The sequence below is a fragment of the Acinonyx jubatus genome, chromosome D2 (genome assembly GCF_027475565.1).
Source record: "Acinonyx jubatus isolate Ajub_Pintada_27869175 chromosome D2, VMU_Ajub_asm_v1.0, whole genome shotgun sequence".
NCBI classification, from domain to species: domain Eukaryota; kingdom Metazoa; phylum Chordata; class Mammalia; order Carnivora; family Felidae; genus Acinonyx; species Acinonyx jubatus.
The window spans coordinates 53,841,117-53,857,897 of NC_069393.1; the positions used below are offsets into that span (position 1 = coordinate 53,841,117).

The 16,781-nt window shown below is 37.3% G+C and overlaps 1 protein-coding gene across 6 annotated transcripts in view; it reads left to right on the plus strand.

The window, feature by feature from the left end:
* CC2D2B (coiled-coil and C2 domain containing 2B) overlaps window positions 1-16,781 on the plus strand; it is a 94,563-nt gene that overhangs the window by 61,130 nt on the left and 16,652 nt on the right. For 4 of the 6 annotated variants that reach the window (XM_027062707.2, XM_053207291.1, XM_053207292.1 and 1 more), the window contains 5 exons: window positions 4,896-4,989; window positions 10,688-10,786; window positions 13,099-13,281; window positions 13,447-13,644; window positions 15,880-15,969. In XM_027062707.2, the coding sequence (XP_026918508.2) occupies window positions 4,896-4,989; window positions 10,688-10,786; window positions 13,099-13,281; window positions 13,447-13,644; window positions 15,880-15,969 (664 nt within the window). The remainder of the gene's footprint in view (window positions 1-4,895; window positions 4,990-10,687; window positions 10,787-13,098; window positions 13,282-13,446; window positions 13,645-15,879; window positions 15,970-16,781) is intronic. The other 2 variants (XM_053207294.1, XM_053207295.1) reach the window with 2 other exon arrangements.

A 16,781-nucleotide genomic window follows, 5' to 3' on the forward strand; every position in this document is an offset into this window, starting at 1 on the left:
CCTTCCTCCCTTCTATTTTCTTTCTTTCTTTGCTACCTCTTCTCCCCTCTCCTCTTTTCTTTCCTTCCTTCTTTTATTTTCATTTCTAGATAGTATCCTACTGGACTAAAATGCCATAATTTTTTCTACTTTTTCCTGGTGATACACATTTTTCTTGTTTTAGGCTTTTTCTATTGCAAGTAATGTTGCTCTGAACATTCTTGTACTTGTCTTCTGGAGCACACATGCAAGAGTTTCTTTTTAAGACGGTAGTGCTCAAATGTTTTTGTGCCTTAGAATCACCTGTATGGCTTCTTAAACCATTGCTGGGCCCCATCTTCATAGCTTCTAATTCAGTAGGTCTGGGGTAGGTCTTGATGATTCCACTTCCAACAAGTTCCCAGATGTTACTGATGCTACTTAGTGAGGAGATACTTTGAGAAACTCTGCTCTAGGATATATGTCCAGGAGTAGAATTGCTAGGTTATAGTTGAATTCAGCTTCAGCTTTACTAGATAATACCAAACTGTTTTCTAGTGACTGTACCAATATACACTCCCAATAGCAATATACAAAAGTTCTATTGTGTGTCGTATCTTCAATAATATTTTGTACTTTTAAAATTATGTTTTCCAATATGATAGATCTAAAATGATATTATCATTGTGGTTTAAATTACATTCCCTGGGGGCGCCTGGGTGGCGCAGTCGGTTAAGCGTCCGACTTCAGCCAGGTCACGATCTCGCGGTCCGTGAGTTCGAGCCCCGCGTCAGGCTCTGGGCTGATGGCTCGGAGCCTGGAGCCTGTTTCCGATTCTGTGTCTCCCTCTCTCTCTGCTCCTCCCCCGCTCATGCTCTGTCTCTCTGTCCCAAAAATAAATAAAAAACGTTGAAAAAAAAATTTTTTTTTTAAATTACATTCCCTGTTTTCTAATGAGATTGAGTTTTTTCCCCATTTAAAAAAAATCAATAGACTACTTTTTAGAGCAGTTTTAGGCTCACAGTAAACTTGAGTAGAAAGTGCAGAGAGTTCTCATATACACCCTTCCCACAATACACACACATACAGCTTCCCTCAGCATCAGTGTGGTATGTTTGTTACAATCCATGAACCAATGTTGACACATTATCAACCATTACTTGAGAGTTCACTCTCATGCTGTGCATTTTATGGGTTTTGGCAAATGTATAAGGACATGAACCCACCACTATAATATCATACAGCATTGTGTTACTGCCCTAAAAATATTCTCTGTTTCATCTATTCATCCCTTCATCCTTCCCCTGGGACCTCTAGCAACCACTGACATTTTTACTGCCTCCATAGCTTTTTCCCTTTTCCAGAATGTCATTGCATTAACCTATGGGTAGGCCTTATCCAATCAGTTGAAGGCTTAACAGGAAAAAGACTTACCTCCCCCTGGGGAGACTCAAACTGCAACTCTTCCCTGGGCCTCCAGCCTGCTGGTCTACCCTGCAGATTTTGGACTTGCATACCCCACAATCACGTGAGTCAGCACTACAGAAGGTAATTTGCTTTACACAAGGTCTACTAATTTTTTTTTAATGTAGAAATAACACTTCACATTAATCCTACCCCGTTAACCTTTAAAGTGTGCAGTATATTACTGTTGGCTGTAGGTACAATGTTGCACAGCAGATCTTTAGAATTTACTCGTCTTGCTTAACTGAAACTTAATGCCTATTGATTAGTAACTCCCCATTTGCCTCTCCCAGGCCCTGGCAACTAACATTCCACTCTTTGATTTTTTGAAGTTGACTGTTTTAGATGTCTCATATAAGTGGAATTATTCAGTACTTGTCTTTTGGTGACTGGTTTATTGGTTTCTTTTAGTTAGCATAAGGTCCTCAAGGTTCATCCATGTTGTCGCATATTGCAGAATTTCCTTATTTTTTAAGGGTGAATAGTATTTATTTCATTGTGTGTGTAGCACATTAGCTTTATCCATTCATCTGTCAACAGACATTTAGGATATTTTCGTATCTTGACTATTGTCTGCGCTACAATAAACATAAGAGTGCTAACATCTCTTTGAGATCCTGATTCAGTTCTTTTGGATAGATGCCCAGAAATGGGATTGCTAGATCAGATGGCAAATCTGTTTTTAATTTTTTTGAAGAACCTCCATACTGTTTTCCATAGCAGCTGCATTGTTTTGCGTTCCTACTGGCAGCGTGCAAGGATTCCAGCTTTCCACATCTTTACTAACACTTGTCATCTTTCCTTTTTTGTTAAAAACAAAGCCAAAAAATTTGTCCAGGTGTGAGGTGGTATCTCATTGCTGTTTTGATTTGCATTTCCCTGATTATTAGTGAGCATTTTATTATTGGTTAACAATTATTGAGCTTTTTTTTTTAAATATTTTATTTTATTTTATTTTTTAAGTAATCTCTACACCCAGCTTGGGGCTTGAATTTATAACCCCGAGGCAAAGAGTGCATGCTCTAGTGACCGAGCCAGCCAGGCGCCCTGAGCACTTTTTCATATACTTGTTGGTCATTGTAGATCTTCTTTGGAAAATGTCTACTCAATTTTCAGCATATTTTAAAATTGGATTATTAATTTATTATTGAGTTGTATGAGTCCCTTATATGTTTTGGAGATTAACCCTTTATAATACATAAGGTTTATAAATATTTTCTCTCATGCCATACATTGCCTTTTCACTTCGATGATTGTTTCCTTTGCTGTGATGAAGATTTACATTTTGATATATTTCCACTTGATTATTTTTGTTTTTATTGCCCGTGCTTTGGCGTCATATCTATGAAATGAAATCATTGCCACAACATATGCCATGAAGCTTTACTCTTATGTTTTCTTCTAGGAGCTTTACAGTTTTAAGTCTTTAATTTTAAGTCTTTAATCCATTTTGAATTGATTTTTGTGTGTGGTGTAAAACAAGGGTCCAATTGGACTATTTTTGCATGTTGATAGTTTTATTGATACCATTTGTTGAAGAGACTATTCTTTCCACGTTGTGTATTCTTGACATCCTTGTCAAAGATCGGTTGACCCAATATAGATGCGGGGATTTATATCTGGGCTCTCCATTCTGTACCATTGGTCTCTATGTCTGTCTCAATGCCAGTACCATAATATTTTGATTACTGTAGTTTGTAACGTATTTTGAAATCAGGATGTTGGATGCCTTCAGGTTTGTTCATCTTTCTCAAGATTTATGTTTGATGCTAAATCTATGTAAATAGGCTTTTGTTATTGGAAATAAGGTACATTGATCAAGACAAATTTGAAACATAGAACTTAAAATTGTTCTCTAAACTCAATAAGCAATTTTCAGTTGTCACTTCCTATGTATCTTTAGCTCTCACTAGGGTGAAAGTAATATAGAGAACTGGCAACTACATCCATTATCAAACTCCTTTCTCTTGTCCTGGTTCCCTTTCCCCCTTCTCCTGCCAATCTTGTTCATCTCCCTCAAGTTCTACAGATCATGTGGTTCCTGACTATTGGCATGGTTCTTTGATGGTGTCACTGTATTAAATAAAAGGATTTAGGAGAACACAAAATTGTAAGATAAATAATCTTACAAGTGAACTGAAGAGAAGAAGGCTGTAGAGTATTTGCAGTTACAGCAGCGAGATAAGCCAGGAACACATTTAGAGAACAATCAAGTAGATCAGAGGATTCAGCTAAGGCACAACCATTCAGTTACCCACTTTTCGTTCCATGACATACCAGAGCTCTGTTCCCTTCTCCACAGGACATTTTAGTGAATAAAGACCACATGCAAATGGGATAGATAGTAATAATAAATACATAGTAGATAGTTATTAGCCTTGTGAGCTCTACTGTGAAGGAGAAATTGTGAAATTTGAGTAAGTTTTGAGTAGAATACAAAATGCAGGACAATGCAGGACTTGAGTGATTGAAGGAACACACTAAGTTGACACACTCAAAAATGTTTGAGGATGACAGTTATCATTTCTCCTACTAGCGTAGTGCTGTAAGTATTCATGGCCTCCTCTGTCCTGTCATGAGCCTTTGCAACATGAAAAGGAACTCTGGAGGAGTAGGGTAGGGAAGTCAGCTTATCACTTAAAAATATAAGGAAACTTCAAACTGTTCTGAAATCTCAACTTACATTTTGCAATTGTCACTGACTGTAAGTCTCAGAAAGGTACAGAAACTGTCAGAGATCCTTTGAAATAGTTGCTTCCTTAGCAACAAGCTTCAATAATATTATCGGTGGCAGTTGGTATAGTGAAATGAGTTCAGGTAGGAGCTCTGTCATTTGCTAGTGGTATTTTCTCAAGCAAGTTATTTAACTTCTCTGAGCTGTTAGAAGTTTGATCATGGTCAAGATTCCATGCACAAGCTGGAGCTAAGAGTGAAGAAAGTTCATTGCTTGTGGTATACCACACTCTCCTTTCACTACCTCCAGAAATGTATCTAGTCAAGTAAACCATCAACAGACAGCTTGCAAATGCATTCCTCTGTCCCAGTTTCTAGTTGAAGAAAATAAATGCAGGAAAGAAAAAAAGCTTTATGGTTAAGCAGTCGTATTTTTTAGCTGACAGCAAAAGAGCAGTTTAACTGTATGTGGGAACTAGCAGAAGACAGCAGAATTTAAGATATTTGGACAATCTTAATGCACCATACTTTGGATAATTTGTTTGCAATGGATTGCTGTAGTAAAAGTCTTCCTGCTTGACATTGAAACACTTTTAATGCAAGTTACCTCAAGAGAGGTACAGGATAAATTACAAAGCACATACTGGCTTAAAGGAAGATAACAGTCATCTGCAAAACACATAGCTTTTTCTTAGCCTACACTTTGTAAAAGAAAAGAACACAGGTAATTACGTGGTTCTTTATTAATAATGCTCTTATAAAACAAGTTAAGCAATTTATATGTTTTTTTTTATTTACAGCTCACCAGGACATGATTATAGCTTCTCAAGCTTATCTAAAGTAAAAGATAATATATATATCAATATTTTTGATGAAATGATTATTGAAAAACAGGTAATTTAGAATAATTATAACAATCAATGGTGAACTAATTTTAAGGTCAGACTGAATAAACCCTAGTAACATCTTTGTAAATTTGCTTTTAGATGCAATGTCTTTTTCCAGCATTTTCTAAAAAGAACTTGGGGCAACTTGAAATAAAATCAGACATGTGACAAGTCAGTTAAAAAATATCAGAGATCATAAACCACATATGAGAGGCTAAGAGAAAAATTACCAGGTGTACTCACAACTGCAAAGAAAAGATCTTTCCCCTCCCCCCCGCCGTTCCCGAAACCAGCCAGGGCGTGCCCAGTTGTAGTCTGACCTAAAGGCGGGAACCAATCAAGTTCTGCTGAGTGGTTTGAAATAAAGGCGGGAACCAAACAAGTTCTGCTGAGCGTTCAAATTTAAATGTCAACCAATAACAGCTCTGTAACCTCAAAAAATCCCTAACTTGTTTGTGCCTGTCTATAAAAGAAGCTGTAAGATCCTTGCTCGGGGCCTCTTAGCATCACCGGCAAGGAGTGCGCGGAGGACCGGGTTCGAACCTGCAATAAACGACCCTTGCCGCTTGGCTTTGACTCTGGACTCTGGTGGTTTGTTTTCGGGGGGTCTCTCGAATCGGGGCATATCACATAGAGGAGGTGGAGGGGGTAGATATACCAAGATTTCGGGAGAAGTAGGTTTCTGCAATTTAACATTACATTTAAATGTGAGCTTTCTGGGAGCCAAGAAAATTGAAACGAAATGAAAATGCATTCTGTACTTCTCACTGCCTGATCAAAGAAAACATACCACTTCGGCAAAAGACACCAAAATTATTCACAGGACTAAAACCCAGTTCTAGTCAATCAGATTTTTTAAATTACTGAATGTCTTCATCATAGATACGCAAAAGCTCCTAACAACGCTTAGTGTAATCTCTCAAATAAATATTAGCTTCCTTCCTACTAAACTTGGCACCAGAAGTATAAAGATGCATATCCATTATACCTCCTCTCTTGGGACTCTGATTAAATGCTTTATTATAAATGCTCATCAAATTCTATGGCCGTGCTGTTGAAGGAGCAATTAATTCTATCTAGGGACTGGGGCTCAGAGGGAGAGAAGTTGAGCTAGACCTTCAAGTATGGTTTAGGAATGAGTCTTCTATAAGAACTAAGAACTAAGAAACATAATGTCAATGTGTCCCAGGAGATGGGACACACATTCTTATTAAAATAGTTTCTATCAATTCTTCATAAATGCTTCATAAAAGGTAAAATATTGAACAGTAATTTGGTGACGGCTGTTCTCCAAGGAGTTAAACTGAGTAGTTTTCTGATTAAACTGATAATGAAAGAAAAAAAAAGGAGAGCTTGGGTGGCTCAGTCAGTTAAGTGTCTGACTCTTGATTTCAGCTCAGGTCTTGATCTCATGGTTGGGAGATCAAGCCCCGAGTAGGGTTCCATGTTGGGTGTGAAGCATGCTTAAGATTCTCTCTTTCCCTCTCCTTCTGCCCCTCCCCCACACATGTGCTCACATGCTCATTCTCTCTCTCTCCCTCAAAATAATAAAAATAAAAATAAAAATAAAAAAATAAACTGATAATGGGTAGAACTTGGGAAACCCAAAAAATGCCTAACAGACTTTCTCTCTCAGAAGTGAATTATCTGGTTTGACTGGAATTGAATAATATTTGATTCATAGTTAAATTCTTGTAAGTGCTTTGTGTTGTTATTGAATGAAATCCATATGCTTTAAGTATCAGGACATATGTGACAACATGAGCCTGCTATTTAGGAAAGGAAAGGGCCTAGCCTATGTTCTTGCCTTCCTCTCATGCACTGGGTTACAAGGTAACTACAGGCCAAAACATTCCTTTTTCTCATAAAAGACCCCACCTAGGCTGAGCCCCAGGATGACTACCCCGCTGAAAGAAGGTGTTGGTGTATCATCAACCACTGTTCTTTAGAAAACAGTTTCTTCCCATGCTTCAGTTTTCCTCTTGTCCTTGTGTATTTTTTCTTCCTGCTATCAACTATTTCTTACTTCCTGTGGGTTCCCCCTTCATTAGTTAACTTGTTAGCAGGAAGCTGAGGACTTGGAAGTCTCATAGAAATGTGGCCTATTTTTAGCACTGGGGATGAAAGAGCTGGGCTCTTTCTAAGACGAATTTGGAACCAATCTCTCTCTCATAGGAATGGAAATATTTTAAGACCATGAATTTATCTCTAGAGTATCTTAGACCACGTCTTTCATATTAGGTTATTTTTATTTTTTGTTATTTTCTATGTAGTATTATTTTCTCTTGACCTACTAGTTATTTAATAATATGTTTTTATATATTTTCAAATGACTAATGTAACTTTTGATTTCAAATTCTAGTTTTATTGTATTGTAGTCAAAGTGCTTTTGTAATTTTTAATAATCAGAACTATGATTTTTGAAAAACATAACTCTTTAGAACTTTTTATTTTTGAGGTTTAATTTTAATTACATGCTTTTCCTAGAGTTTACAAGCCACTTCAGGTAAGTTTGAATTATTCAGAGGCAAGAGACTCAACCTAGGATTTCTTAATTAAATTTGTATTGACAAGCTTATTCTGGCAAACATTTTGCTTTCTATCCAAGGGGAAATAAATAGTGGAGACAAAAGGCTAAGAAAGTAAAAAATGTCAGTGCTTCAGATCATGAAACCAAATATTGCTAGTATCACCCTAGAAGCCTCTTTTGTGCTCTATCCAAATTCCTTCCTCCCCACGAGTAACTATCTTAGCTTCTAACAGTATAGATTAGGTATCGCTTATTTTTGAATCTTGTATGATTGAAATCATACATTATGCATCCATCTGTGAGTGATTTATTTCTCTCTACACTGTGTTTGTGGAAGTCATCTGTAATGATGCTCATTGATTCTCATTGCTGTATGGTATATTGTTGTAGGAATGTACCTTAACTTTTTTATGCATTCTACTATTGATAGATAATTTGTTTCTCTCTAGTTGTTGGCTCTTATATTTAACACTGATATAAATATAATTGTATATGTCTTGGGGACATCTGCATTTCTGTTGGATATATAGTTAAGAGTAAAATTGCTATCTCTCAGACTGTGCATATGCCCAGCTCTAGTTGTTTAATGCCAAGCCATTTTCAGAATGGTTGTGTCAATTCACACTTCCCACCACCAGTTTATGAGAGTTCTGGTTGATCGTATCCTTGTCATTACCTAGCATTGTCTGATTTTTTCATTTCAAACACACTGATGAAAGCAGCCATATCACCTTACGGTTTTAAGTCTCATTTTCATGATAACTCATGAAATTGAGCACTTTTTTCTATGTTTATTGGCCATTTTGATATCCTCTTTTGTGAAAATCTTGATTTAATGTACTGCAATGCAGTGGTGGTACTTTTTTGGTCCTCTTTAAGAAATATTGCCCACTTTAGATCATGAAGATATTATCCTGTTTTTGCTTCTAAAAGTTTAATCGTTTTACCTTTCACATTTAGATTTAAAATCCAACCAGAATTGATTTTTATGTGTCTGTGAGGTAGAGGTTCAGGGTTATTTTTTTCCCCATAAGTATATTCAGTTGACCCAGCACCATTTATGGAAAAGATCATCCCTTCCCCCACTGCATTACAAAGTCACCCTTTGTTATGAATCTGGTGACTGTATAAATGTGGGTTTATTTCTGGACTCTGTTCTGTTCTATTAGTCTAATATGTATCCTTGCATTGATACCACACTGTCTTAATTACTAAAGCTTTGTCATAAATTTCGATATCCAGAAATCTAAGTTTTTCAGCTTTGTTTTTCTTCCTCAAGATTGCTTTGGCTATTCTTAGCCCTTTGTATTTCCATATAAATATTAGAATCAGTTTATTGCTTTCCAAAAACAAGACAAAACCTGCTAGTATTTTTATTAGGATGGATTGAATACATAGATCAATTTAATTAGAATTGACACCTTTATAATACTGATCTTTCCAATCCCACATACATGGTATATGTCCCCTCTCCCCCTTTAATTTTCTTTGTATTTGTCAGTATTCTCCAGAGAAACAGAATCAATAGGATAGATAGATAGATACATAGATAGATAGATATAGATATACATGATATATAGATATAGATATATCATATATATGAGATAGACATAGATATAGGAGATTTATTTTTGGCTCATGGGATTATGGAAGCTGAGATATGCCACAATATGCCATCTGCAAGCTGGAGAGCCAGAAAAGCAAGTGCTATAATTCAGTTTGAGTGCAAAGGCCTGAGGACTGAGAGACTGCTGGTGTAAGTTCCAGAGTCTGAAGCCCTGGAGAACCGGGAGTTCCAATGTCTGAGAGCAGGAGAAGATGGATGTCCTAATTCAAAAAGAAAGAGAGAATTTGACCTTCCTCCACCTTTTTGTTCTATTCAGGTCCTCAGAGGTTTGGATGATTTCTTCCCACATTGGTGAGGGCTGATTTTTACTCAGTCTATTGATTCAAGTGCAAATCTCTTCAGTAACACCCTCACAGACACACCCAGAGAAAGTGTTTTATATATGTGGGCATCCTTAGTTCAGTCAAGTTCGCATGTAAAATTAACTATCACAATTTCCTTTTCCCAATTTGCACCATGATGGGGCTTAAGCATGCCTAGAATCAATCATAATATTCTAAACAGACCAAAATGATTAATTTCTCTTTGCACACAGATGGATGGTCTCTTTTTTACTTTAACAGGATGGCCTGTTTACTTCTTTAATGATAAGTTCCTAGAAGTGTACGGTAGGCTCTATCCAAGGCCAAAGTGAGGATAGAAAAAAAGGGAAATCAAACCAATCTTATCAGTCTTGCAAATCTAAAATTCCCATGATAAAGCTGATCAGGACCTTGGGAAAAATAAACAATCTCTCAATTAGCATAAGAAATATAACATTCCAAGCAGTCAGAGTTGGTCTATCAGTGCAATCACTTCTCAATATAGAAACCTTTCTTAGAAACTGAATGGGGCTAATAAACAAAAGAAAGAAAAAAGGAAAGGGAGGAAGGAAGGAAAGAAGGAAGAGAGAGAGGGAGGGAGGGAGGAAGAAAAAAACTGAACTGGGCTCAGAAGACTACTAAGTAAATCAGAGAAAACTGAATTGCATGGTCTTAAGGGCTTAAGTTGAGGTAGCCTTGGGGGTTACCTTTTCCTAATTGGTACCATGCACTTAAATTAACTTAGTCATGTCAGCAAAACCTGCTTGTTTTTGATCATGTTCTATCAACCATCAAACTTCTACTCTAAGTCCGCTTTTCTCCCTGATCTACAATCTATGATGCTATTCTCCTCTGAATGTGTCCTCATCATTTCAACATATTTTCACTACAATTTACCATCTTAAAATGTTGTTAGTGGTGGTGATGTCTTGGGGGTTGAGTTAAAGTAATTTTTATTCTTTTCTCTATATTCTTTAGTGTATTTTCAAAGTTTGCTGCACTGAGCAAATCTACTACAATAATGTAAATAGCTGTACATAGAGGCCATAAACTCCACAGTGGGTCATTATTTTGCTTTAAATAGTCAAGTGTCTTTTAAAGAAATTAAAAAGAAAGAAAAATATTCTTTCTGTTTACTCTGGTTTCTTTTTAAGAAGAAAAAATGATTTTTTATACTTATGTGAAAGTTTGTGAAATTATTCACCATGTGATTAAAGTAAGTAACAAAAATTATCTCTATTAACAGGATCCCTATTGCAAGAGCTGCAGTAGTTATTCACATATAAGAAAGAATTGGCTCGGGTCCATTGTCTTCCCTTTCTCTGCTCTTCTGCAACAATCTGAGGTAATAGAAAATGAGTATTTGCTAACTATTCTAAGTTTTTACCTTGGCTAGTAGAAACTTACTGTTATCTTTGAATTAGATTCTGTGATTACCAGGTTGGTAGGTCAAAGCAACCCTGTTTTTGAGTGCCCCTGGGGTGTTGGAGTATTTAAATATTCTAGCTGTCTCTAGAAAAGGAGACACCCACAAATTTATTTCTTATATGTTTAGAGTGTTTGATGATAAAGAATAATACATCTAGGGGTGCCTGGGTGGCTCAGTCAGCTAAGCGTCTGACTCTTGATTTCCACTCAGGTCATGATTCATGGATCATGGGATCAAGTCCCACGTCGGGCTCTGGGCTGACAGCATGGAGCCTGCTTGGGATTCCCTCCCTCTCTCTCTGCCCCTCCCCTGCTCATATGCACACATGTGCTTTCTCTCTCAAAATAAATAAATAAACAAACAAAAAAATAACACAGCTAGCCTTAGGTCTTGAAACAACATTAACACTTGCATATAATAGTTTTTTTAGGATCAGATTCACAAATGTTCTTTGATTAATGATAAATGATTCATGGTGTTGCTTTGTGACTATGGGTTCTAGGAGTTTCAGCTCCTCAGCATTGCTTATTGATAATGGTGAGACTGATGATTAGCACCTGTCTCTGTGATATCCCCACAGGGCTCTCCTGTTGAGTTGTGTAGCACAAATAATGCCTACATGACCAGAAAAATAGAAAAAACCCAGCCTAGACTCTCTTTGGGGCTTAGTTAGTTATAGAGCTATGCCATCCATAGAAGTTTCAGAAATGAATTTTGTACCTCAAAGAGCTGGCCGTCTATAGAAGAAAACTAATGCTATAGTGCTTTGATAGGGGCACAAGACAGATACTGTGAGAACATACAGTAGGGAGTACCTTACTCTTACTGGTTTGGAGAAGTGGGGGTATTCACAGGGGCCAGGGGTGAACAAGAGGGGTATGAGAAGGAGAAGGAAAGGTCAGAAAAGTATTTACCAAAGAGATAACTTTTGAGTCAAGTCCTTAAAGATGGTTGTCAAACAAAAGAGGGCATTTGACTCAGAAGGAACTATGTGTGTATTATTAGAATTGCATTCAGCCATTTGCCACAGAAAACCTAACAATGAGTGATATAAGGGGTCTATTTATCTCACCTAAAAAGAAATCTAGATGACAGTGCAGCAGCTCAAGAATATCACGTTACATATCATGTGGCTGTCATCCTCATAATTGCAAATTATTCAGTGCTCCTCCAGCCTCGTATTCATGTTGCAGATGAGAGCAGGGTGAAGCAAGAAGGGGCAGTGCGCTTTCTCAGAAAACCCTGGCAGCCTTCTTACATTTATGTGACTTGGCCATTATGTGCCTGTCTTATTGCCACCTGAAACTGTTGGTGAGAAAGGAGAAGAGAATAGACATTAGGGAAGAGAGTAGAAATGCCTGCATAATATGTCATCACGAGGGATGTCATGAGGGAGCATGTTGCAAGCATCCGGACTGCAAAGAAAGAGCAATAGAGATTTAAGTTGTTGGGGTACAGGGCTTCCTACATCTGTAAATCTCCGAGTATCTCTCAGTCTCAGGCTGGACTCCAGGATAGAGAGGTAGTTAAGAATGTGGGCTTCAAAAGTGGGCAGACCTCATTAGCTGTGTGAGTTTGCACGAATTACTCAAATTCTATAAGCCTCAGTCTCCTTATCTGCAAAGTGGGAGATTAGAGGAGTATTTACTTCATTGAATGATATGATCTACATCAAGCACTTAGCATAGTGCCTTGCACATAGTAAGTGTTCAGTAACTATTAGCTATTACTATTAGTTATTATTATTGTAAATCAGCGCCTTCCTCTGCATATGCGCACACATACACACACACACACAAGATTCCTCCTCCTGTGGACCTGTGGGTTGTCTTTCCTGCTGCTGCATTTTGTCTTCTCTTTCTAGACCCAATATAAGATGTACCCAGTGTAACATAGTCTTTTAGCATCTTCTCTGAGCCTGAATTAGATCTTCTAAGAACTCTATCACTCTGTTAGGGCAACTTGCATCCTTGCTTCATCCCTTTTCTACATCTGCCCTGTCCACATAGTGCATGTTAGACAGGGACCCAGGGTGTGGAGGGTGTGTGTGAATAGATCACCATGGGGAACCTGATCATCCTTGTGCAGGTACATACTGGTAGAACCCGCATGTGCGTACCCATGCAAGTCTGTTTCCTCCTCTGGAGAAGACTGGGACAAGCTGTACTGTATTTGACTGATGTGTATGTTTGTCATGAAGAATCTATTATATTGATACATTCTTTCAGATTAGCGGAACATTTCAAGTAAATACTCCGCCAGTTTTGCTTGGGTATACTTGGAGTAAGACTCATGCGTCTCCTAAAGAAGATTATAATGGGCAGAATTTTAAAGAATCTACCTTCTTAAATATTTTTGCTACCATTGAACCTCAAATATCATATGTCACCTGTAATCCAGAACTAGACAAGGTAGGTTTTGCACTGAATTGTTTTTATAGGTACTATTAAAGAAGTATAAACTTGTTTTAAAAGCTAGTAATAATTTCAAAGTGGATAAAAATGAACACTGGTTCTTGGTATTTTCCTGTGGGAACAATATGGAATAATATTGAAATATTTTGAACTTGATTCTAGTTTTCAGATCAAACAGATGTTTTCAAGAGAGCACAGATTTTTAAAAAAAGTTGTCAGGCGATGTTTCCCAACCGAAGAGTCACAGCTACTGTCTTTAATGGTGAAGGGATACAGATCTTAGTAACAAGATATATCAAGGCATTAAACCCACCTCAGCAACTCCTGGATATATTTCTTCATGATTCTAATGCAACACTTGTAAGATATGTATTTTAGTAGCTTTATTGATATATAATTCACATTACATATCATTCACCCATCTAAGGTATACAGTTCAGTGGTTTTTAGTGTATTCACAAAGTTGTGCAACCATCACCATAGTAAATTTTAGAACATTTTGTTACTCTATATTTATTTTAATTTGTTTATTTTTTATATTAACTTTGAGCATAACTTTCTTACTAAAATTGTTTTGTTTTCAAAAACAGCTTCCTGAGAGAGAAACCGTCTGTGTTACAGTATGTCCTCTTGAGCCCCAAATGGGAGAAAATATTTCTTCCTGATCTCCTTCATTTCTACCCCCTTGGACTAGAGAGTCACTGTTGCTACACCAGTTCATGTGACCACACTAGCTTTGTAGTGTTTCTACCAAACTTTGGAAAATAACACAGAAAAATTCCTTTGACTTCAGGCAAAATTAAGTTATGTGTCTGGGGGCGCCTGGGTGGCTCAGTCGGTTGAGCACCCAACTCTTGGTTTCAGCCCAGATCATGAGCTCACAGTTTTGTGAGTTCAAGGTCCACCTCAGGCTCTGCACTGGCAGTGCAGAGCCTGCTTGGGATTCTCTCTCTTTCTGCTCCTTCCCGCTCATGCTCTCTCTCTCTCTCTCTCTCTCTCTCAAAATAAATCAATAAACATTTTTTTAAAAGTTATGTTTCTAAAGGAGTTGTGTCCTACAAATGGCTTCTCAAAGGGTTGCTTCTCATTGTTATGTGGGAATGAAGAAACTATGTTATATTTTTCTCTGTAAACTGCCATCATAACACCTCCTACCCCATCCTATGTGACTTTTCCTTTATGCATATCTATTTACCAGCTGACAAGAGAAACATACTCAAAATTGAAGTTCATATAAAATGAAGATTTATTCACTATGGACTCAAAAACTCCTACCACTTTGAGAAAGGAAAATATGAAATCAGAGCTACAAGTCTCCTCTTTGAGGCAAAAAAAAATAAGCTTTGCTTAAAAGGCATCCACAAAAAATCACTTACACCTTTTGTTTATTCAGGTTTGATTGAGTCAGTTGGCTCACCTCAGAATATTTGTATTATTTTTCCACTATAAAGCTCCCTTAGCTGCACTCTAGGATGAAATAAAATATCCTAACTTAGGTTGCTTTTTGCTATGCTCTGCCTTTCCATCATGAGTTTCTTTCTGCCTATGTTTTCTGACACCCAAAGTCCAAAGAGATAATAATGCTCTAGATTTATATCAAAAACCATCTTCGCAGGTCTTTTGTTTGTTCGTTTTTTATTTTAGAGAGAGTGAGAGAGAAAGAGAGCAGGGGAAAGGGTCAGGGAGTGAGAGAAAGAGAGAGAGAGAAACAGAATCTTAAGCAGGCTCCGTGCTTAGTGTGGAGCCCAACGTGGAGCTTGATCCCCTGACCCGGGGATCATGACCTGAGCTGAAGTCAAGAGTCAGATGCTCAACCAACTAAGCCTCCCAGGTGCCCCAATCCTTTTTTGTTTTGTTTTGTTTTGTTTTGTTTTGTTTTTAAATATAACTCCTAGCAACTTTGCTTATGAAGGACTATGAATCATAAAGTCAAAAACATGACCAATGTAGGAGGTCATTGGTGCATAAATGATGGCTATTATAAATCAATGAAAATGTCAGTAAACTTTCTGTGTTACTCATTATTTATTTGTATCCCTTTCTACTTTCCTATTTTAGTCCGAGTCCTTGTCTCTAGCCCTGTAGGGGGAACAATCCACAGTATAACTTCTGTTGTTTGAGAAAGCAAGCTGTACCAACATCTTCCTGCTCCAATAACTTGTAACAAGCTTGTATTAATAAAAATAATTCTAATAGATTTGGAACCTAAAAGCAAATCAGCTTTTGCTATTCTTCAATATATTTTTTAAAAATTTTTAACAGTTGTAATTTAAAATATATAGGTAATATACATAATGTTTAAATTTTCTAGAATTTATTACAGTGAAGTGTAGTGGTTAATGGGCATCCTCTGGAGTCAGGCTAACTTGGGCTTGTTCCCAGAGATTCCATGCACTGTGTTAGCTGTGTGACCCTGGGCAAGTTGTCCTAGCATGCTATGATTTTTTTTCCTCTTCTGTAAAACAAAAATAATAATAGTATGTACTTCATGGGCTTATGGGATACACTAAATGTGATGGTCATGCGTGTAAAATACTATGCCCGGTGATGGGCATATAGTATGCACTTAATAAATGTTAGTTAATATTATTCTAGGACCTCATTGCTCGCTTTGTATCTTTGATTCCTGTTGTGCCCGATGTTCTGGATGAAAATGATGGTTTTGATATATGGATGACATCAGAGGTAACAAATTATGTTTTATAATTCAAATATATAGTATTTGTTACTTTTCTCTTAAATAGATTTTTAAAAATAGTATGCACATATGTAATACTTTGTTTTGTGAAATTTGACATCATTTGATAATTTAATACATCATAGGCAGCTCTATCATAATCCATAGAAATAATTCTCAAGATGGGGCTCCTGGGTGGCTCAGTCGGTTGAGCGTCCGACTTCAGCTCAGGTCACGATCTCGCAGTCCGTGAGTTCGAGCCCCACGTCAGGCTGTGGGCTGATGACTCAGAGCCTGGAGCCTGCTTCCGATTCTGTGTCTCCCTCTCTCTCTGCCCCTCCCCTGTTCATGCTCTGTCTCTCTCTGTCTCAAATATCAATAAATGTTAAAAAATAAAATAAAAAAAAAAAAGAATTCTCAAGAGGAACAATCTATTCAACGTTATAAGTGGTAGCTCATGAATATTTTCATCCAATGGAAATTCCAGGAGTACAATATTATGACATCCTCCAGACAGAACTTGGCTTGTCACTATGGAGCTGGACAGACACTGAGTCTAGGGCAAAGACCGCCCCTTCTCAGAAGCTTTCCCCAATCTCCCCACATCTCAATGAAGAGCATGCATAGCAATGCTCTTTCCTCAGCACTTGGATTAAAATTCTCTTTAAACTGGTCGCCAAATAGAATAGAGGCCCCATGCAATATTTGAGACATATTTATACTAAAAATGTGTTTATACTAAGTGCAGATTTAATTGGTCATCCTGTGTTTTCCACAAATCTGGCAACCTTAAGTAGAGCACTTTTTTTCAGTGCTCTTA